At 37.8% G+C, this 23,019-nt stretch overlaps 1 protein-coding gene across 1 annotated transcript; it reads left to right on the forward strand.

Annotated features, from left to right (window-relative positions):
* The first annotated feature begins 78 nt into the window (after positions 1-78).
* On the forward strand, positions 79-22,781 carry SH3YL1 (SH3 and SYLF domain containing 1). Its single transcript, XM_026088333.1, has 9 exons — positions 79-88; positions 1,377-1,449; positions 13,680-13,790; positions 14,830-14,943; positions 15,430-15,494; positions 18,860-18,972; positions 19,132-19,194; positions 21,896-22,024; positions 22,367-22,781. The coding sequence occupies exons 2-9, from the start codon at positions 1,377-1,379 to the stop codon at positions 22,437-22,439; spliced, it is 741 nt and encodes a 246-aa protein (XP_025944118.1). The 5' UTR covers positions 79-88; the 3' UTR covers positions 22,440-22,781.
* The last annotated feature ends 238 nt before the right edge of the window (positions 22,782-23,019 follow it).

Consider the following 23,019-nt stretch of genomic DNA (forward strand, 5'->3'; position numbering starts at 1 on the left):
GTTGCGGCGGCCGCCGCCTCCCCAAGCTCCGGGCCCGGCGGCGGCGGCGGCAGCGGCAGCGGCAGCGGCAGCGGCAGCGGCAGCAGAAGTGAGTATCGTCGCCGAGGGGCTCCCGCCCACCGCGGCCGGCCTCGCTGAGGCGGTGGCGGCCCGCTCCCTCTTGCCCGCGGTGCTCCGCGGCGCTCCGCGGCCTCCTCCCCGGCGCAGGGTTGGGGGGGGACGAGCTTCCGCCGCCCCTGGGGCAGGCAGGGGGTGAACGGAGCCCGAGGAGCGCGGCAGGGCCTGGCCCGCCGCTGGGAGCACCGCGCCTCCCTCCTGCCTCGGACGGCGCCGCTGGCAGCGCCCGCAAGAGCGCTCGGACATACGAAGTAGGCCTGCACTTAGCGGGCCGTGTGGGTCGCTGCTCCAGCGGGTGTTTCAAATGCTGAGCCTGCTAAAACCTGGCATAAACTGAGGAACGTGCTCTTAAAATACAAACGCTGCTCTTTTTTCCGTTAATTCCCCCCCTCCCCTTCCCCCCCAGTTGCAGCATGTGGTGCATCCTCAGATTAGAAATTTGAGAAACATCTAATATGGTATTGGTCCTATTAGACTGATGTTGCAGTTTGGCACGTATACTTCTAGCTGACCAGGACGGCTGGAATTTTTTTCTTGTATGTGGTTTATCTGTAGGGTTACCACATGGATCTAGCTGGGTTTTGTAACACGGGCTCTATCCCAGCCCTGTGGTGGCAGGGTGTGGCCAGGGGCTGGATTCCTTTGCTGCTTTTAAGACTAGCTTGCCTTGTTTTTCAGTCAAAATGTGGTAGTTTGAAGATTAAAAATGTAAAATTTTAATATTGTGCAAAATCTGAGACTTTCAAATCAAAGAGATTAATAATTAAAAATTATAACCCAACAAGCTTCTATCAAGTGTATTTTCTCCAAAATGGAGTTAATAGTGCATTTCCTTTTATGCAGCTTCATATGCTGGTCTGCTTATGACACATTTGTCATAATGTGGTTGTACAACTGCATTTTTTTCTTTGCAATGGAAATCATTGGTATTCAGAAACATTCATTTTATATCAAATATTCCTTAGTTGTTCTCTCTCAGCACTGTGTCATTCCACAGTAGCACTGGTCCCCTTGCAGGTGTCAGGAATGCAAAGGTGTTGGATCCAGAAAGACACCATGATACTGCTCAGCTATCAGATACAGACTCAGTGGAGGAAAGAAGGGTGAGATGAGTCAGTTGTGTAATTCTCACACAAAGATCTATCATGTTTCATAAACCGAGCAATGTTGAGTGCTACTATTCCTGCTTTCTATCAAATAAAGTGGCTTGAGGAACCAATGTAGGAAATACATTTTGCTGCCTCTCCCTTTCCATGCAGATGTGGGTTGARGAAGAGAAAAGCAAGACTGTGTATAGAAGTGAGAGTTGTGGAAGACCACTCTGGAATTCATGTAAAACTCTGTGTTTGTATGAGTGTGTGTGTGTGTGTGTATATATATATATATATATAAAAGTAGATCTTTGAAGGATTGGCATCTCTGCAGCCTTTTTTATAGACATTTAGTGAGTTAATGTGTAAGTGTGCCTCGCTGTAAGTATGAGACTAAGCATTTCATGTTTCCTTATCTTTGGAGGAGGGGAAGCTGTTGCCTTAAGTGTTGTTCTGCATTCCCAGCCCATAGCAGTAAAAGAGAGTCCATCTATACCTTGTTCAGTTAATTTCAACCTCATACCCTTGCAATAAACAATAACTAAATTCACCATTGTTCTTCATCTTGTATCATGGTTTTTCACTGCTGATAACTATTTTTTCTGGTGTGACAACTCTCTACATTTATTTTTTCTGAACATCTATTACATTGTTGTAAGAGACCATGTAAAGTAAGGCTGCAGTGGAGAATAGGCTGTATGACTTAATTTGAGAGAAACACTATTGTGGATAAGGCAACCTAAGAGTTTAGGTGAAACTACGGCTCTTCAAACTGTTGATTAATAAATATCAAACATTTATGTTTACTCTTCTGTTTTTTTTAACATTCTTTATTCCTTTTTGTTTGAAGAAGTGTTTTCTGTTAGATTAATTGTAGCAGTTATTTATGTTCATTGTGGGAATCAGTAATTTGTTAGTTTTGACCTCAGCACATAGGGAACTGGGACATCCATGAAAAGGAGAAATGAGAGGGACAGAACAATCTTGGCTGTTTTAGTGATAGTGCTGTTAAATGTTTTCTGCAGGGAATGGCTAATATCTATATTTTGTTAGACTGCCCAAATATTTTTTTTCACATAGGTTACTGCAGTAGTATATGGAGCTGCCTTACATAGACTGATYGTCATGTCATGTGTTTGTTCTCTCTATGCTTCCATCCCTTGAGAGAAGATAAAACAAGATGGTGGGTGGTTTGGGGTTTTTTTTTTGTTTGTTTAGGATTCTGTTCTTAAAAGCACAGCTTTGTTTTAGTTAAAGCCTTCTTGTTTAAATATTAATGTACTTAATGTACTTGTTTATCTGCTTGGATTGCCTTGAAGCTTATTCTTCATGATTAAAACAGAATTAGCAATCCAAAATTGGGATTCTCTTTGAGATTTTCCCCTTATCCCCATGTCTAAATTTAACATATCATACCAACTCTAATATAAGAGTGAGGAGAGACAGGCAGAACTGAATTCCTAGCTCTGATTTAACTTCAGTCATGCTACTTTTCTTGCTTGGTGTACAGCACCCAGCCCCTTTGGTACCAAGTGTTTACACATCAAACATGTTACAATAACTGTATATGGAAAGAGTTGATAGTTTCAGCTAGACAGTTTCCCAGGGTTTGGGTGACAAGGTGAGTAGGTGTGGTGCACTTTGAGCAGAAACTTGCAGTTCTTGCAGTACTAATTCCTAGAGGAGTTCACTCGTGAGTCTCAGATTAACCCCAAGGTAACTCTGCCTTTGGTGCTTGTTGTGGAGCATTCCACTGTCTCTGTATCCTTGAAAATGCTATTTTCTGACTGTCTTTGCACAATTTGAGTGGCAGTCAGTTCTTTGCCAGCAGAAAGCTGAGGGGTTTTTTTGTTTTTTTTTTTCATGTCCTGGGCCACTTCAGCTTCAGTAGAGGATAGCAAAGTTGTTTCAGTTATGTGCTGCTGACATTTAAGTTAATGTCGTTCAAATGCTTTATGTAGTGCGTAGTTCTTTTTCTGGCCTTTTTCAACATATGATCCTTGTGGAAATTCTTAAGTGAAAGATTTAGTAATGTATCAGTATTATGATGCTCATATAGTGTCCCCTGCTTTATTACTTATAATTAGATTTATGATTTTCATTTGCACTAAGTTAGAGCTAATATAACAAATGTTCAGTGACACTAAACAGGATGTCTTGTATATCAACTGAGTTGGAAGAGGCATTGGCAGATAACTTATTTGCCTAACATTGGTCCTAAACTACAATGTTGAGATACACTAATATGGACTCAGGTGATTAATAGAAGATAACAATGTGTATAAACTGTAGGTAGATGCTGCACATTTCCTTTGTACTCCAATTATATCTGTTCTGATGGTATTGTCTAGTATTTCTGGTCTAAGAAATAGAAGTTCTTAGTTCACAAAAACATATTACAAAACACAAACTCTTCTAGTAGCTCTTTCTGCTTGTGAGAGGAAAAATAGCAGAAGATCTGATTCTTGTTGCTTGTAAACACTTCAATAAATCTAATAATGAAGACATACTTTCTTAAGATACTAAATTGTGCTTTTTTTTTTTTGCCTTCATTTTCCCCCTACCCTATGTCTTACTGTTTCTCTGCTTGCCCTGAACAAATATTTGAAACGTAGCCTTTTTACCAACAAAATAAAGATTCTCCCTCCCCCCCCGGCCAGTGATCATGCATCTCAGAAGTAAGAATTTGAAGAATCCAGTCATGACCAGTGATCTTTGTTCTGGTTACCAACTTCTAATAACCCTCCCAGCAACTTAAAAGGCTTTTGTATTGATTACATTTGAATAAGCAATTACCAGCAAGTATAATCAGAGCTGTRTTCCTTGTAAGAAAACATATTTAGTTTCTTGGTAGGTATTTTGATGTCTTCCTTATACCTCTTCTGGGTGAGTACCTTTTCTTCTAGTGCCAAGCACAGCTCAAATGTAGAATTTTGAACTTGAGATTTTAGCATTCTTGTCATTGCTAAAAGTTACAAGGATTTTTGAAGATTTTTAGCAATATGTTCCTCTGTTCTGCCTTTCATGGGGTTGAACAAAGGTATGTGATGTGCTTTCCGGAACAAATCCTCTGACTCACCTGCGCCTCAGGCAGTTAGCTGCTGTCTTCACATACCACAGTTGATTAGAAACAGAAGACATCACCTAGTTAAAACATCATGCCAGTGCAAAGTGAACCCATTTTTCTTTAAAGTGTCTTGTACAGGTTTCAGTATCATTTTGCTCTGATATATTCCAACTCTCTTCAGAAAGTTTATCCTTCTAGGAGATTAGAGCAAATTCAGTATCTCAATTTGAAATTTCCTCCAAGCTGACTTGAGTACAGAACCTGCTGGGAAACAAGCTCATCAAATCCTTTTGATAATGTGGGTAACTCTGTGTTTTAGGGTTTTTTTTCAAATACTTTGATTTTTCTCAAGGAAATAGTTATTTCAAAGTGTGATTGAGGACTGATATCCTGTTAAGTTATTAAGTGATACCTTTTTTTGTTTGGATTAGTTAACTCCTTTGCTCTTGATGAAAAAAGTGATAAAAATATGCACATACAGTGGAACTGTCTTTTTTATCATTATTTTTATATGCAGTCTCCATTTTGTTAATGAGCTCCTGTGCTGTAGGAGCATGTACCCAATTGATGGAAAAAGCTGCAGCGGTGAAGGCAGATTACCAACACTAGCAGGTATCTCTGACCGAAAACCTTGTATGCTTTTGGATGCTTTATACGTGAAAATACTTGCACTGATGTAACTAACAGACATAAATACTATTATCACATTTCGTATCAATTTATTCAGGTGGCCTATACAGAGGCTAAGCTGATTTTGGACATGTTATTTTATGTAATTACTGCATTTCAAGTAAATTTTGTTTTGCTTTCAGAAAGGTAGGTGGTCATTGGCTAACGCTTTAGTTTGTGTCTCAATAGGTTTGAATTTACAAATTCCCTGTGCTTAGGAGCAGCCTAAAAGCTTGACCAGGAAGAAGAAATTTTCTCCTTCAAAAAAGTGGTAGCAGAAAACCCTAAACCAAAGTCAGGTGCTTGAGAAGGCTGCAAAGGGAATAAGAGCAGTTTACCTTGGAACACTAGATAATAGTAAAAGCAGTATAAGTAGAGGTTGGGGGCAGGGGAGTAATAGAGCAGTTTCCTTCTAGGAGTTCAGAGTTGCCACAATTATATGCCTCCAATAGTATTGGATTCCCTGGGGTTGTCTTCAGAGGTGTTTTGCTTTCCAGAACTTACATTAATACATTATAAAAATAAAGCAACAAAAAAGTCTTACAGGGGTGAGAGTAAAGGAAGAAACCTGTTTTCTGTGCCTGTTCTCTATCTCCATTACCTAATTGTTATCAATGCAAATGCTTCTGTTTGAAGTGGTCCTCTTCTGAATAAATGCTTATGATTCTTTAGTTTTCATTTTGACTTCATCCTGTGTATTTGCATAGCAACGTCCAAGTGTAATGCAGAGGACTTCACGCTCTGCATGTCTCTGACTTTTTGGCTGTCTTGGAATAAGCATACAGGTGCAGTATGAAGTTCCATACAAGTTTTTGGAAGTGCTAATCCTGAAAATGGTATTTGTCTCTCTTTTTTTTTTTTTCTTCCCCCAAATGAATCATTTCTAAAAATGTGTTTTGGAAAGGTAAGTCATAAGTTTCGAATGATTTCTTATTATAGCCCTCCCCCCAATTCAATCACAAATCTTCAAACTATTGTAACTCATTCTGTGAGATTTGGTTTTCTCACTTAAAATATAATCTTTGGGATGTTTTTCTCTTAGAGAAGCTACCATCTTCTATTATGTGACATTCCTTTTCCATATTTGATTCCTTGAAAGGTGGATTTAGTTGTAACTCCAGTATGCTCATATGTTTTTACCTGTGCACAGGTTGTGGTCAACTTTAGGTTATTGCAGGCAAAACAAGGGAAAACAATCTGTTTCTAACATGGAAAAGATTAAATTTTCAGCTTTATTTTTAAGTGCTATTTCACGTGCTTCCAATGCAATGTTTGATAAGAAAAATAATATTATTCTAATATTTCCATCTGTCTTAGGTTAACCTTTAAATTCCTTCAGCTCTGTGTTTCGTATGCTGAAGGCTACAGGTTCTGTGAACCTTCTCCTCTGTTCTCCCTCCTCCACACTGCCACCACCAACTTTTTAAGAGCTTAACTAATGAAATACTGTCCAGTAAACTTCCTGTTATCCGGGATGGGGAAGGAGGAAAAGGTAGTTCTACATCACACAGTGCAAAAACCCTTAGGGGTACAAAGGCACACAAAGTGCTGAAGTAATGACCATATGGAGTCKTCTAGTGTTAACTGCAGTTCAGCTCCCACTTTGCGAGGCCATGTGGTTCCTGCTGAAGTACTTCTGCCCTGCCAGAACTCTTATTAGCTCTCACGTAGCACTATGTACTTACACCAAGTCTGTTGGGGAATAGTATTGCATAAAGACTGGTAAATTTTCAGGAATCCAAGTGATAGTAAGCACGGTACAGATGCATGAAATCAGTATAAGGCTGCACTGTACGTTGYGTTGCACTGCACTGCCTGTTCTCTCCTTTCCAACTTTGTTTCCATTACCTTACACTGATGTATTTTCTGTTGCCTACTGCTATGCATTTGTTTCGCTTTCTCTTCTCCAGATGCCTATGACAGAATTGTACAACATGAACAATTGGCACAAATCTCTCTGTCAACGATTGCTACTTTCTCATCCCCCTGTTGCTTTCCCAGACTCTTGCTGCCATGCTGTTCGTAGTAAAGGCTTTCCAGCAGGATGATCAAAGTGCATATTCTGGTGCTTCCTCTTTCATGCTTCTTGAGGTCTCAAGGAAATACTCTCTGCCTGTTAGGAATATGGAGCTCAGGTTCTGACAGCAGGAGTCGGTTGGGTCTCAACTAAAGGGGACTGTTGTTTATTTAGACTATTTTGTTCTATCCTCTTTCTCAGGTTCTTTCTCAACTTCTACCACTACCTTCTTGGGTTCCTCTGATCTTTTCCTCACCCCTCACTGACCTGGGCTTCTTTGCTGTCTACCACTTTAAGTGTTGGAAGAAGTGAATGGAAAAATAAACGGAAGGAGACAGAGGGAGACATCTTTAATGTAGTCTGCCCATTACTACGTGCTTCTTGGCCACTGCTCCAAACCTACTTCTCTTTGTCTAGAGTTAGACAAAATGCTTACAGTACACATCTTGCGCGCTGTTCTAGGTACTCCAAGTATCAGATGAATCCCAAGGCTAGAGCTGGCTGCCACAGTACCAAGATGTTGCCCATTTGTGAAACCAAAATTACATTGACCTCTTTAATTGTCATGCTGAATTGAAATGTCTCGTTAAGGCTCTTCTCCAGCACTGCAGTGTCTTGCTTTTCAGGTTTCTCTTTCCCATAAAATGTTTGTCTTTAACCTTTTGTGACTGTGTTGGTTCTCATATTTATGAATATTCTTAATCATTCGCTGTTCATACTGACTTTTGGGAGTTTGTTACTGCAGTAACCATGGGTATTTGCAAACTGGCTATACTTTAATGTATTCTCGTACTGTTTCTAGACCTTTTTAATGTGAAGACTTTGAATTATTGCCTGAAGCTTTTAGAAGGTATTTGCCATTGTTGGTTTTTTTTCTTCTGCTTGTAACCAAAAATAAACAAACTTCCAAAATACTTCAATTCCAATACATGGGCAATGTATGTATAAAGTCTCCATGCTAGGCTTTTTTTCCACTTTATCATCAGTCATTTTTGAAACTGTACTTTTGATGTTCAAGTTCTCATAATGCCACCATGCTTTTATTTCATCTGTTTATATTCAGCAGAATTTTGATTATATCAGAATTAGTTCTAGCTTTTAAGTAAAAAGACTTTATTTATTCTTTATTATACCTTGCTCAGATAATTTCACCAATCGTTCAGGCAACACATTATTAATGTTAGTCAGAATGTAAATTAGAAGCTGACGCACTTGCCTCATCAGCTTACAAATTAAGCAGTTAATCAATTTTGGTGTGATATTCCTCCGTGGGGTTTGTGTTGCTGACTCACACATGTTCAATATCTTCTCCCTTCAACAACAAGCAGCAGTGTAAATGAAGCTTGCTCCCAGCTGAGCATTCACTGGTCACAGCATTCCAAATCCATCAGTCAGTATATCCTCCTGATGGAAATTATTGTCTTATTGCTTCTTGTTACCGCTTTCCTGAACACTGGTTGAATACAAACTAGACAATTATATATGCATACTTAACAGCTAATAGTGAAGATAGTGCTACAGGATTATTCTTTATGTCACTGGAGGGGTAAACTGAACATAGAACTTCTACTCATTTCTAAATATTTCTTACAGTATTTGTATTAAGAGCAGATATTTTTATAARTTTTGTTCAACAAACTTTTGTAATATCTATTCAGGTTTTAAGAAAATTACAGTTGAAATCATAATGTAAGCTTCAGGGAGAYGGGCAGGTTGGGTGAACAGAAGTTTAAACTACTTTTGATGTCACAGAAATCCCAGCTATGGTTTTCTCTGTTTATACAACAATTAAAATATGTAGAATCAAGATCCTGTCCCTGACCTTCAGTCTAGTCTTTCATCACTTTATTTATATTGTAATTTGGGGCAAACACTAATATTTTATAGTCAAACTTCCCCTGTACTTTTTTTTTTTAACAAAAAGTAAATAACTAGTTTTGGATTGTCTTTGACATGCTTGTGTGATTTTTCCACTTATTCTTTTTTAATGGAAAATACTTAATGTTCTTCTGCTTTGAACAAATTTTTATGAAACTGGTCTAAAATTTGAGTGAGCAAGAATGAGGCCTTATCTACACTATAAATCTAACCATTAAGATTTGCCTTTTGTCTGTTAATTGTTGTGTGTTCCTTATTTAATCTTGCATTCTGTCAATAAAATCCTGAATTTGTGATACAGCCTAAGAAGGAGAGCCAGACCTTCCCATTTCCTCAGTAATAAAGTATTAGATCTCTTCAGCTATGGCACTGCAGCCTGGCTGTAGCAATCTAATCTCGAAAAGGCTTTATTAGTCCAGCTGGGCTTTAAAGCATCCTGTTATCAATAATTAAGTTTTGTTTTTGTTTTAAACATGTCATCAGTTCCTCAAGACCCCTGTAGGCATCCTGCCAATTCCTTAATATTTACACAATAGTACAAAAGTAATTCTTTCCGTAGCGTCTCGCTCTGAGTTCCACTATTTATGTGGTAGCCACTTTGAGTAACCATGCTGGTTTGCAGTGCTGAAAGTGTTTAATCATTTGGCTTGTTGACCCTGTCCATTGTTAAAACCTTTCTGTGCCTTGTTCACTTGCCAAAAATAAAGTCAATTCAATTTTTGTGACTGCTGCTGTCTAAATTAAAGTCTGGGTGTAAGTCATCTTGTTTCTACTAGTAGAAGTGGTCGAACTCCTTGAAAATAATCTTTACAAGACGCAGTTTTGAGCTCTGCAGTTGACAGTGATCCTGAGAAACAGTGTTCACCCTCTTCCTTTTTTCCTTCCCTCTCACCCCTCTATATCTCCAGTGTGATTTAGAAAAATCACCCTTAGCCTGCCTTTGAAAGTGTACAGGTCTTGCTCCATGTGAAGTAACTGGTAGAATATTGTCAAATCCCACTGTTTTTAGTTCAGAAAAATAGTCCTGGATTGCTTAAGTCTGTGTCAGGAAGGAAGAAAGCAAGGGACAATGCAAGCTTGAATTCGTGTAGATATCGAAGTGATGCAGAAGTAATATTGGCATAGGCGACAAGTAATATAGGGAGAAGGTGAAGGGACTGCTGTTCTTTTGAGGATGGAATGTAAGATTATTCTCATACTTGCCATATACAGCTAGATGAGGAATCTCTCTCTCCTCCCTGTCCTCTGGCAGTGAAGGAACCCCACAACATATGGCACAAAAATACTCTTTTAGAGGGTTTGCAGCAGGAATGCATGATTTTCTATTTGCTTAAGTAATGCTTTTTTTCTGTCCAAAACTTTCATTTGGGAATGTAACGTTTAGAATCATATTGACGTTCTGTAGATAGCTAGCAACACCAGCATAAAAATAAACCAGATAGGAAAAACATGGAGCCAGCCTAGATGATCTTGTGAAACTTTATAAGTTAACATTGCAAATCATTATTTGACACCATCCCTCCTGCCCCAAACCTGCAACCAAAATATGGTTTCAAAACTGTTTGCATATTCAGATTTGAAGAGACAGTGAGATAGTAACAGTATTACTTTTGCTGGTTCACAGGGCTCAGCTTTGAATTGTCTTCAATTAAATAGTAACTCTTGTGTGCCTGTATACATGCACATACTACTTTCTGGTAACTATAAAATCTTCCTGAAGCAATTCTGAATTTGAAGATGTGAGTGGAGAATGTGAAGTGCGTTTTTTACTCATCTCTTCTTTGCAGAGTCTTTTAGATCTAAAAACATCTCATGTTTTGTCAATGGACTTAGCTGAGGGAGCTTGCTCCTAACAAGCTTGAAATATGAAGCTTCCTTCTTTTTAGGAGTGAGAAAGGGATTGGAGATGTTCCTCCAAAATCCAAGGCTGGCCAAAGAGAAACAAGGGGAAGGAGGGTTTGCATGCAGAGCTAAGGAAGAGGAGAGTGAGAGGAACACAGAAGTGTATTATATTTCTCTATAATCTAGAACCTGGATAATGTTTGGTTTTGTTCCATAAAATTTTCTATCTCCAGTAATCAGTGCGGACATCTTATTTTCCTAAAGTCTATATCACTTTGCTAAGAATCCTGCATCATCAGGCATGCAACTATCCATTTTACTTCACTTAAAATAAAGCCTGTCTGCCACTCAATTCTTTTTGCTGTTCAATAAGATTAAAATACTCTCTCCAAAATCAAGACCTGTACACTTACGAAATGTCTTAAGTGAAAACCTAGATACGGAAGTGCCCATCTGGTGATGCAAATGGCTATTATTCATGCCTCCTTCAGAAGAATGGTGTTGCAATTTGCTTTTGGTGACTGCCTCAATGTTTCTTCATACAAAATCAAAAATCTTCCTATTATTCCTCTTAATTTTTCCCCTCTGACCTTGAAAATTCAATGTCAAATGCAGATGGAAACATTTGGCTCTGGCCTAGTTTTTGATACTTTAACTATCCTTTAATCTATCAAAAGCAATTGCCCTTTCGTGTTTTATTTGGGCAACACTGACATCTTTTCTTGCTGTGATCCATGTACCCAGTTTCTAGCCTGGTAAAACAAAGAAGAAATGCATGTTCTAGACTCCTGCAAACCAACTGAAAATTTTAGTCCTATAATAGCCCGAGAGAACTGCCCATGCTTATAACTTTTTCTGAAAATCCTGAGCACTTAAAGTTTAGAACTTCACCTTCCCCTATTCCTCTGCACATGGGGACTTGGCCATCTTCTTGTCTTTCTAATACCAAATGGAAGGGACTAGGGGACAGAATTAGCATGTGTTCCAGCTGTTATCTCACTGCAGTCTAGAGTCTGTTGCATTTTATACATCTATTTCCTTATGTTCCTGGGGAGACTGATACCTCCGCACAACTTTGCAATGACTGTCRTGCTCTCCAGTGTTATACCTGCTGTGTTTTCACCAAAGCGAAATATTGCTGCAAGCTTTCACAGAGGGAGCTAGTACAAAGTCTCAGCTGTCAAAATATGTCTCGTTTTGAGAGTCTCCCTTCCTGCTTGAAGAGTAGGCTGGAGGGATAGGCTTCAATTTAGAAAGCAGATGTGTAATCTSTTATTATAGTCAATGGAGTCTGGAGAGAAACTCGGCTAACTTGCCGCTAGATCCTCATCTAGGCTGGGCTGAATTGCTCTCCAGGCTCCATTGACTTAATTTCAAAATGTGTTTAGTCTCACCTTCATGGCTTTTGGTAAGAATGTTTGTCTAGAGTGAAGAGGTGAATGAATATTCAGGAACACATTAAAAAACAGGTGAGTTTTGAATGGAAGTTGTTTGCCTATGCACAGTTTTTTCTACACATTTGTGAATTTAAGAACAGTGAAATGTTGTTGAAATACTGTGAACAGCTTTTTTCAGATACAAGACATGAGGCTAGATGAATCTTTGGTCTGACACTCTGTACTTATTTTACTGGGACAGTTTATTTCTGATAAGCCCAAAAATAGTGAGTGCTGATATGTCCAGACAGGAAAACAAGAAGAATTTAAGTGATTTTTTGAAGTTTTTTTTTTTTTTTAGTAGAACTAAGAATCAAGATGACTTGTATCTTTTTTTAATCTGCGTTAAGGCCTCTTTTTGCGGAATGTTCTGTAGGCAAAATGTTACTATACTACAAAATAGTTTATGTGAATGTGATTATGGGACTGAGATAGAAGATCATTAACTATCGTATAGGATAAGCTGCTAATATTTTTCAGGACCTAATATTTATAATATTGCAAAATGTTAATATCTCATAATACTTGATTCTGATCAGTAGTTGGTTAATTGCAGCAGATCTAATAGATCTAAATGAAATCAACAGTTTTCTGTAAAATTTAGTACCTCATGGATTTTTGGGATAGATTTTAAGATTCTCGTTTTTACTGCTGTGGTGTATTTCTTTATAAGAAACATAGTCTATCTGTAATCTCTGCTTTTTCCCAATTGAAATCTGCAGAGGTGCTTATGTTAGATCCCCTTGGAGAAAAGCTATTGACAGATATTTCAACAGAAAGTGGAGCTTTCTAAAGGAAAAGGTCCTGTAGAGAAGACAGAGAAGCAGTCTTGCAGTGCTGTATGTTCCTTGATCAACGTTTCTCAGTTTGAAGAAAAAACGAGTTGGTGATGGTAGAGAAGGACAATTAGAGTAATCAAAGTGGTGGAGCAACTATCTTGAGGAGAGGCTAAGAAGGTTGGGACTCCGCCTGAAGAAGTGAAAAGCCTGGGGGGCTGTGGCTATTTATAAAGTCATGTAGGTAGTGGATAAGTTGAATTCAGTTGTTGTTCAGCAAACTTCATGAGACTTGAACTAGCAGGCATTATCTGTAATGAGTAGGAGATCAATTTAAAATGGATAATATTTCTTTATGTAGTAGGTAGTAAACTACTGCTGCTCCTGGAGTTTTGCAGGCAGAGAGTATCAGCAGGTTCAAAAATGGATTAGACAAATTTGTATGCAACAGGCTCATAAAGAAATACTGACAGGGGTATCCAAGGGCACATCTCCAGCACCTGATATAATTAGCGTGGATTCTGAGGAAGTACAAGGGGAATGGATTGCAGAAAAGAACGAGCTTCTGTATTCTTCCTAAGCAACATCATCTGTTGCCACTGTCAGAGACAAAATGCTGGTCTGACCCAGAAAGCCATTTTTTGTATTYGCTGATTTCTGTTTTTTTGATCAACTATTCATTTTTAAAGAACCACTTTTTCCATACAAATTACACTGATTTATCTTCACATGAACTATCCAAAACTGACCGTAGATGTCATTGCTTGCTTCTTTCTTGTTTTACAGTGAATAACCCTATACCTTCCAACTTGAAGTCAGAAGCTAAAAAGGCAGCTAAAATATTAAGAGAATTTACAGAAATAACTTCCAGGAATGGACCTGATAAAATCATACCTCGTGAGTAAAAAAAATGTTTTGATTCAGTTAAAACCTGCTGTTATCCAGTTCTCCCTTGTGTTGAAATCCTGCTCTCTTTACCAATGCCCTCTCTTTTTGCTGACATTTACTTTAAGAGGAATGAAGATCTGGACTCCAATAACTTTTGTGAAAATATTTTGAAAGTAAAGGTGTTCAGTTTGCTGTGTTCTAGAAAGACATTAGTTGCTGAGAGAGGTTGCTTGCGTGTTTACAGCCATAGGGTATCAGCATACGAAAGTTTTCTCTCTGGGGTGARTGGAATCTCTCATGTTCATGACCTGTGTATGACCATTCTTAAGGAAGAACCTTGAATAGTAGATATAGTTCTGGAATATCTGTGTTCATCAGAATTAGCAAGATGAAAACGAGTGAAAGGAAACAGATCATTGTACTTTTCRCCTTTGAGAAAGGCAAGCACTCTTACTTGCTGGTGTCCTTTTTATTTCAGCAATTGTTATTCTATGCTTCTCCTAGAGTCCTCCTTCATCTGGTGCTGCTGGCTGTGGTTTTGGATTTGTAACTATTATGTTCTAGAAGGTCTATAATAAGACTTGCTGGATGATCACATTTTATTTGACACAAACACTGTCTAATGGTATAAGCTGATTTGACTGCTATGTGTCACTGTGATTTAAATTCAGACTTCTCTCCTACAAAAATCCATAGAGACATGGATGTCAACTCCTCACGACCTTTTTATCTTGCTAAGGGTGTATTTGAATGCAATGTTCATGGCAATAAACAAACTAACTCTGTATGAGCTAACTGGAGTAGCTGAAGCAGTGTCTTAGCTGTGGCAATGTAGGGGTCAGTGCAAGCTAATATAACCTGTGTCTAGCTTTGTGATTGTTTATGGAGTGGAGGTGCTATTATTCTTTCTTTTTCTTTTTTTCTGGTTTTCTTAAAGCTTTTGCTTTGATTCTTTGACTCTATGTTTGAAATTGTTAAATATAGTTTTATTTTTCCCCTCTCTGAATTTCTCTTAAAAGATTTTTATTAAATGATTTTATTGTTGCAGCCCATGTAATAGCTAAAGCCAAAGGCCTTGCAGTTTTGTCTGTTATCAAAGCTGGATTTTTGGTGACTGCTCGAGGAGGAAGTGGGATTGTATTAGCCCGTCTTCCAAATGGAAGTAAGTGGATGTTTTCTTTTGTACTTCATGGGAGAATTTAAAAATTTTTTTCCATTATTCTTTTTTCACAGCATACAACATAAGATGTGTAAAGAGTCAAGCCTTTGGTTTGAAAGTTGTTTTCAAAATTTTGTACCTGTTGTTGACCAGGTGTAAGTACTTTCAGTATCTTTATAGAAAAATATGTGAACTTCTTAGTGTGAATGAGGTACAAAAATCTGTAGTTTAAAACTCGTTAGAAAAATGAATAATGTCCAATAATGGACAACTGTATGATAAAGACTTTTTGTACATAAGGATTTGTACTTCTTACATTCCTGCTAGTGGAATAAATCAGTATAGTTATGTGGCATCTGCATTCTAGTGGTTGTGAGTCTAGTTTTAAATAGAGAACTTGTTAGCATTTTTGAACTCTAAAAATAAACTGAGTCTTTCTTTTAACTTAAGCAAAACTCCTGTTATTTTGTGTTTTGTTTTGTGTGTCAGCCTGGTCTGCTCCTTCTGCAATAGGAATTGCTGGCCTTGGTGGTGGATTTGAAATCGGAATTGAGGTATAATTTTACATTTGAAATACTTTTTAACAACTCCTTTTTGCAAGAAATTAAGATACATTGACAAAGCTATAAATATCGGTGAGATATTGAAATCTATTTTTTGTGTAAATGAACTATTATAAAATTCATTTATACAAGCAAACAAAATGTGTTGGTTTTCTTTTTTTTTTCTTTTTTTTTTTTGATCATATCTAATTGCTTGGAGATACTTAAATAAAAATAAGTGACTTAACAGCTATTTCCTTGGTTTTTCACTTCTAGTAGACTGAATTTTTTCCATTGTGGAAAACTTTCAAACGGTGTTCACACATAAGCCAATTGGAATTGATTATAGGTATGCTATATTTAATATTGTATCAAATGCTTTGTTAAAGAGCAGCCAGGGGCTCCATCTGACAAGAGACAGTGAAAGGAATAGAAGGCAGAGTAAAATGGAGTCTAGCTAATACTACTGTACTTCACGCATTTATACTCTACCCAAACTTGATTATTGACTTCACCCTGCACTTTGAGAGCATCAAAACTGGTGGTACCTCTTCTGAAGAAATACTGCAGAAAATGAGCCAATTTCCAGCCAGTAGAAACAGTCAAACAAGGGACTGTAACACATTCAGAGAAATCCTGTTGATCTGAGCCCTGACCATGTGCTCTCTGCTTCTGCTTCCCTTCTCTTCTCGCTCACAGTTTCTTCATCCTAGTTTGTTTCCATCTGTTCCCTTCTTCCTTGCCCTCGTCGTCTTTCCCATCCTTCCCTTTCCTTTCTGTTTAGCTGGTATTCTACTAACTGAAAGGAGTCACTTTCCAAGAGAAAACCAGATGTAGCATTATGCTACCAACAAGATCTCTTAATATGGGCATTTGCTGTTTGGGAGAATCTCTGCATGGCTAATCTGTGTGGTACAGGCCAGTCYCCAATAGGTCTCCTACTGCTAACCACCCATCCATATCCTGGCGACCAGTCATTTAGTACTCGCATCATGAGCAACCGATCAATATTTTGTTGTATCCTCATTGTTCACTGGGTGATCTCAGGTATTATTACTGTGTGCTTTTTAAAAGCTGCTGTGAATACAAAATTATTAATTTTCGTAAGGGCTTTTCTTTGACTTTTATGACTGCAGCATCTGAATGCATTACCAAACATTAATGAGTTTTAGTCCCAGGGTTTTTTATACTTTTTCCCTTTGTGGCAAATGAAACAAACTCTTCTGATGCTTTGACTGATCAATGAAACTTTTCCTCTAATCATCTCCATCTAATATTTTAGAAAATGTAACCATTTACTATTGATTTTTACTAAAATAATTTTAATACACAGAAGCTATTTCTGAGCGGACATTTTTTCTGAACACTGTTGTGTCCTTAGTTTGATATTTTAGTAATTCAGCTTTACAAAGTACTGTTTCCATACTAGCAGTATTGTAACACAATTTTCTTTTCCTACTCTAGGAAATAAATATTGTTCAGAAATATCTAAGTGGCTTAGGAGCCCAGATTCAATTCTGCACTGTTCTAGCCATTTATGAACTTAAACCTTGTGAAAATTGGTTGAATTTTGTTCCTATAGGACAGATTATAGTTAAGTAGTGGTRCTTGTGGGTGTTTATAAACCATAAGAAAGGAATCACGGATTTCACAAGTCATAGTATTTACATGTTTTTCACAATAAAATAATTTGGTTCCTCAAATTAAACACTATTTTTTAAATTTATCTAAATGCTTTCAATGCAGCCTTTCTCACTGTGGATTCATTTAGCTTGTTCTCTAAACAAAGGGTCAGAACACTGTTTTTTATCAGAGAAAATAATATAAAATTTGATTTTCAGGATCGTCTTTATGGGTAAGAGGAGGTAGCAGAATCCCAGATGATGTTCTCTCCCTGTTCCTGGATGAAGATAATAACATCAGCTATTTTTCGTTTGGGAAAGGGTGGGGGTTACCATGGGGCTAATAACAAAGAGCTCTCTTACATTGTGTGTACTGGTGGGCCATTCCCCCCCACACACTTTTTTTTTTTTTTCCAAATAATCTAGTATTTCCTTTCATGTTCCCTGCTGTCACTTTTTGGAATTTGGGGTAAGTTGAAAATTTTTATGAACCCCTGTTTCAATCAAGTCCATCTGATGAAAGATCAGGCACAGTAGTCCTTGAGTACCCAAGTTATGTCTTGAAAAGAAAATCCATCACAATAAGCCTCTAAGACTGTAATCCACTCTGTTGAACTCTGAARCAGATGGTACTGCATCAGTCCCAGGTGTGCCAATTAATTCATCTGTCAGGTTTTTGAGGGTTTTTTTTTTAATGTGTGTTACACATTTACTGAGCTTTGAAATCAGATAGTGTTCCTTATAGGGCCATGCTTGTGTTTGAAAGCTTGCTTTCTTTCTTTCTTTCTTTCTTTCTTTCTTTCTTTCTTTCTTTCTTTCTTTCTTCCCTTCTTTAGAATGCTTCCTAGTTTGGAAAGAGAGTTATAGGAGAGTTCTACTGAAACTTGTTAATTTAAAGAGAGGTGTAGTTTTACAGTACTGATAGGCATCAGCTTAATATTAGTAGAAATTCTTTTATACATGCATTTTGTGTCACAATCTAGGTAAATAAAGTATTTGAAAAACACAATTTTTTTTTCCATTTTTGGAGTATTCAAATGAAAAATACTTTGTTAGCTCTACAGAGATTTGCTTTAATAATTTCTTGAAGAAATGGGCTACATGTCATAAATTCAAGGCTSAAGAAAATTATGTATAAATTTATATGTGTTAAAATTATTTTCTGTCAAGAAAATGAAATTCTCTTGATAGTGAGAAAATCTGTATTTTCTTTTGTAGTTGCTTATTCTTTAGACAGACAAATAAATAGTTTTTGTTTGCTGTGTTATTCTTTGCCATTATTATTACTTAGATTATGGAATGCTAAAAATGATTTTCTTAATCTGATCTCTCTTCACCTCTGAGAGTGCATTCATAATTGTTTCTAAAAGCTATATAAGATAAAAATTTGTTAGTCAGAATATTCTGATAATCAGGATATCCCGTTAAAACTGTTCTTATCACATATTGTCCACATCAGCACTTTAAAAAAAAATTAAATGAATTTTTAGTTTCAAAATGTCTTGCAGAAAGAGAATCAACTTTATGAAAACTGTTTCAAAAGAATTCTTTGCAAGAAGCCTGAAAGACTGAGAGTAGAATGAGAGATTCTAACTTCCATTAAAAACTTGATAAATCTGGAGTTAGTTTTTATTTGGGGGAAGGAAATATCTTGTATGCTTTCACGTATTTTCCCACAAAACAGAAAATCCTTCTCTCATGTAATTCTAACTTTCTTCTTGAAAAGCATAGCATTTTTATTTGATATTTTTATAGGTTTCAGACTTAGTAATAATATTGAATCATGAGAGAGCAGTAGAAGCTTTTGCTAAAGGAGGCAATCTTACACTTGGAGGAAATCTTACTGTGGCAATTGGACCTCTGGGGAGGTGAGTAAATTACTTTCCTAATATAAAGTAGATTTAAATATAAAAAACAGTTTCTAAAGCTGCTTAAACATTCATAAGGCTTTCTTTGACATATTTGGATAAACTGTATAGCCTGTATGTTGACTGGACTAATTGTTTTCTTGTGTTACGCCTTTTCAGTCTGTTGCTGCCTTTTTCTGTTTTAGATAAAGGCATTCATTGGCAGAAGCAACCTGTTCTGAGGTATATTCTCTCTTTAATGTCTGTTCTTTCCTCTGAACAAATTAGACAGAAACAAAGTGAAACTTTTGCAAGAGACTGTTGAAAGCTGGTCTCAATAAAGAGCATAGGTGCTACAGTGCCTAACTCTGAATTATTATTTTCATTGATCTGTGGGCACATACTTTCTGTCACCTCAGTCTAACTGATAGTAAATAAAAAAAATACACCAAATAATTACTTCTAAAGCTTAAATGTGTTAAGCCAGCTCAATGTGAAGAATCATAGAACAATTTAGTTTGCAAGGGACCCCAGGAGGTCTGTAATCCAACCTCCTGCTCAAAGTGAGGTCAACTATGAGATCAGACCAAGTTGCTCAGGGCTTTATTCCGGTCAGATCTTGAAAGCTTCCAAAGATGGAGATTGCACAACCTCTCTGGGCAACCTGCTCCACTGCTTGGCTGTTCTCAGGATGAAAAAGTTTTGCCTTATGTCCAGCTGAAAAATCTTTTGTTTCAGTTTACATCCGTTGCCTCTTGTCCTTCCACTATGCATTGCAGTAAAGAGCCTGGCTTTGTCTTGTTGATTACCTCCTCATAGGTACTGGAAGGCTGCTGTTAGGTCCTCCCAATCCTACTCTTCTCCATGCTAAAAAAGCCCAGTTTCCCTCAGCCTCTTCTCACGTGTCATTTGCATCCTGATGTTTTTGTTCTTTTGATGAAGTTTTTACTGACATTTGTCATCTTTACAGACAAAAAAAAAGGGTACAATGATACCTATTCTGCAGACAAGATAGATTTGTGGATGTGGGGAGGGCAGTGGATTTCTTCTGTCTTGACTTGTATCCAAGTTGAAACATCATGGTTTAGGTGGGAATCTAGCAAATGGGTGAGAAAACAGATCAGGAGGCTCAAAGAATAGCACTAAATGATTCATGCTTTACCTGGAGGCCAGTGGAGTTCCTCAGGAATCTACTCAGGGACCTCTCTACTTAATATCTTTATCTGTGACTTGGAGGAGGAGAGGTGTTACACCCTCTTCAAGTTTGTAGATGACTCCAAACCAGGAGGTGCAGTCAATACACTTCAGGGCAGGGCTGCCGTTCAGAGGGTTCTAGTCAGTGAAGAGGAAATATCCAACAGGAAACCTTGTGAAATTAAACAAGGACAGATGTGAAGTCCTGCCCCTGGATTGGATGAACCCTCTGCAGTGGTACAGGATGGGGCATCGTGGGCTGAATAGCTGCTCTGCTGAAAACACCTGTGAAGGACCACAGGTTACCCATGAGTCAGCAGTGCACCCTGACAGCAAGGGCAGCTAACAGCACAGGGGGCTGTGTCAACAGAAAGGAAGTGAGTATTCCCCTTGGCACTTTATAGACTGAACCCAGAATGTTGTGTCCAGTTTCAGCCCTGTAATACAAGAAAGATGTTGATGAACCTGTGTGTGTCCAGTGCAGTGCCACAAAGATGGCCAGAGGCCTGGCATATGTGAACTCTGAGGTCAGCCTGGAAGATGGGCTTGTTTAGCCTGGAGGGGTAAAGGCTTTGGGGCACCTAATAGCAGCTTTCTAAGAGGCTACATTCCCAAGACCAGATTACTCAGACAGACCCAGTTCTTTACTGAGGTGCCTGGCAGAAGAACAAAAGACAGTAGTCATAAATTGAAACAAGGGAGTCCCTGACTAGATATTAGGGGAAAAAAATCACTATGAGTATAATTAAGCATGGAAACAGGTTGCTCAGAGTGTCTGTGGAATCTACATACTTGAAGGTTTCCAAAAACTAGCTGGACAAAGTCCTGAGCAACTTGATTTTAATTTTATATTGTACTTGCTTTGAGCAGGAAGTTGGACTGGATGACCTCCTGTAGTCCCTTCAAACTTAAAATATGTGATCCTGTGTAGGACAAACGCTGTAATCCTCCAACTCTACTGAGCTCTAATAAGGCCTTAGTTAAAATATTTTGTGCAGTTTTTGGCACCACAAAATCAAGACAGATTTGGATGTGTTGGATAGAGTTCAAAACAACAACAAACGTAATCAGGGCTTTTTAAAGCATGATCTATGAAGAATGACTGAAGAGCTGATTAAAGAAGAGAAGACTAAGGTGTGATAATGTCTACAAATGCATAAATGGCTGCAAGAAAGAGGAAAGGAATAAAGCAGTCATCTCTGTCCATAGCAGACAAGATAAAAATAAGATTAAATTGCAGTAAGAAAGATTTCTTGAAGGCTGAGAAAAAACTTTGAGTAATAACAAATTTGTCTATGGAAAGTGTGGAATCAGTGTCATTGGAAGATCATGTCAAACAAGCAACCAATCAGAATTTGGTATGTATATTATGTCCTGACTTGTAAATTTTTAATGGTCTTCTGAAATCCTCATGGTTAGAGTTCTGACTTCTGAATGCAAGAGGAGGTCTAATGTAGAGTGTTCACAAAGCAACATTATCTGGTGCTTCAGAGGAAATGTTATCACACAAGATAATCGTTTTGTCCTGGATCTTGTCTGAGATGAGAATTGAAAGTGGATTTCAGGTGTGGCCCAGTAATATGTTCAATAGAGTACATAAGAACAGAGAAAAGTAAAATTCTCTCTGACTTCTGTGAATGCTTGCAAATTATTTCTGACAACTGGTAGGATTAGAATAAGAAGACAATTGCTGTTCCTGTTGTAAAGCCATATTGAAGAATATCAAGCAAAACTTTTTTCCTTCTTCTAGAAACTTAGAAGGGGATGTCGCCCTGAGAAGCTCTGCTGCCGTCTATACATACTGCAAATCTCGAGGACTGTTTGCMGGTGTATCTCTGGAAGGAACTTGTTTAATTGAAAGGAAAGAAACTAATCGCAAGTAAGTTCCCTTCAAATTTAGAAGGTTCAGCAAATGAATAGTGACACAAGGAATAAGGACATTCAGCTGGGAAAAAATTAGTATGTTTTGAGAATATTATGTGCTGAGTTTAGGGTTTCTTGAGGGGTGTGGATGTCTTTAATTTGGACAACATGCAAAGGATATTGAGAATATGCTGAATGTTTAAGGAGATCGTGTATTGGAGAAGATAGCTATAGAGAAATTTACCACATAATGACAAATATTTTTTTAAAGCCACTCAAAAAAATCTTGTTTAGAGCCTCAATGAATCTTGAGCTTGGGAAAATCCTCTCTTTATGTAGTGTTTCTTCCTTTGTGCAGCTTATTAAGGCTTGAAATCCAAGGCACCTCTGAGAGGGTGGAGACACGTGAAACAGCATACTGCAGATCCTAATACTTCAGCCAAACAATTCTGAAAATCTAGATTAGTAAYTACTATGTATCTGTTGCCTTGTATGTTTATGAAAACTTTGATTCTGCTAATATTAGCAAAGACTAATACTACTTCTAGTGACAGCATGTCAGTAATTTTCAGCTTTCTTCATTCATAAAATTGCAGTTTTACTGTTCTACTGCATCATTAAGGAATTTTASTGCATTGTTAAGGAATTTATTGCAACGCTTTGTAAAAGTGGAATGCATTTCTTCAGTTCGGTATGTGATTAGTTTTCTAATGCTCTAGTTAGTGTATGCCAGATGACCATAAACCAAATATTACTGGCAAAAAATAGTGTGAAATAAGGTAGGCATTCAAGTTTGCTGTAATTATTTATCATTCAAAATTTATAGTGTTGAACTACTACTGTCATTTCTCAATAGATGATCAGTATGAGAAATGTAGTGGGGGGAGCATTTCACAGAATCACAGAATTGCTGAGGTTGGAAGGGACCTCTGGAGATCATCTAGTCCAACCCCCCTGCTCAAGCAGGGTCACCTAGAGCACATTGCACAGGATTGCATCCAGGCGCGTTTT

The sequence above is a fragment of the Apteryx rowi genome, unplaced genomic scaffold (genome assembly GCF_003343035.1).
Source record: "Apteryx rowi isolate R43461 unplaced genomic scaffold, aptRow1 scaffold_765, whole genome shotgun sequence".
Lineage (NCBI taxonomy): Eukaryota > Metazoa > Chordata > Aves > Apterygiformes > Apterygidae > Apteryx > Apteryx rowi.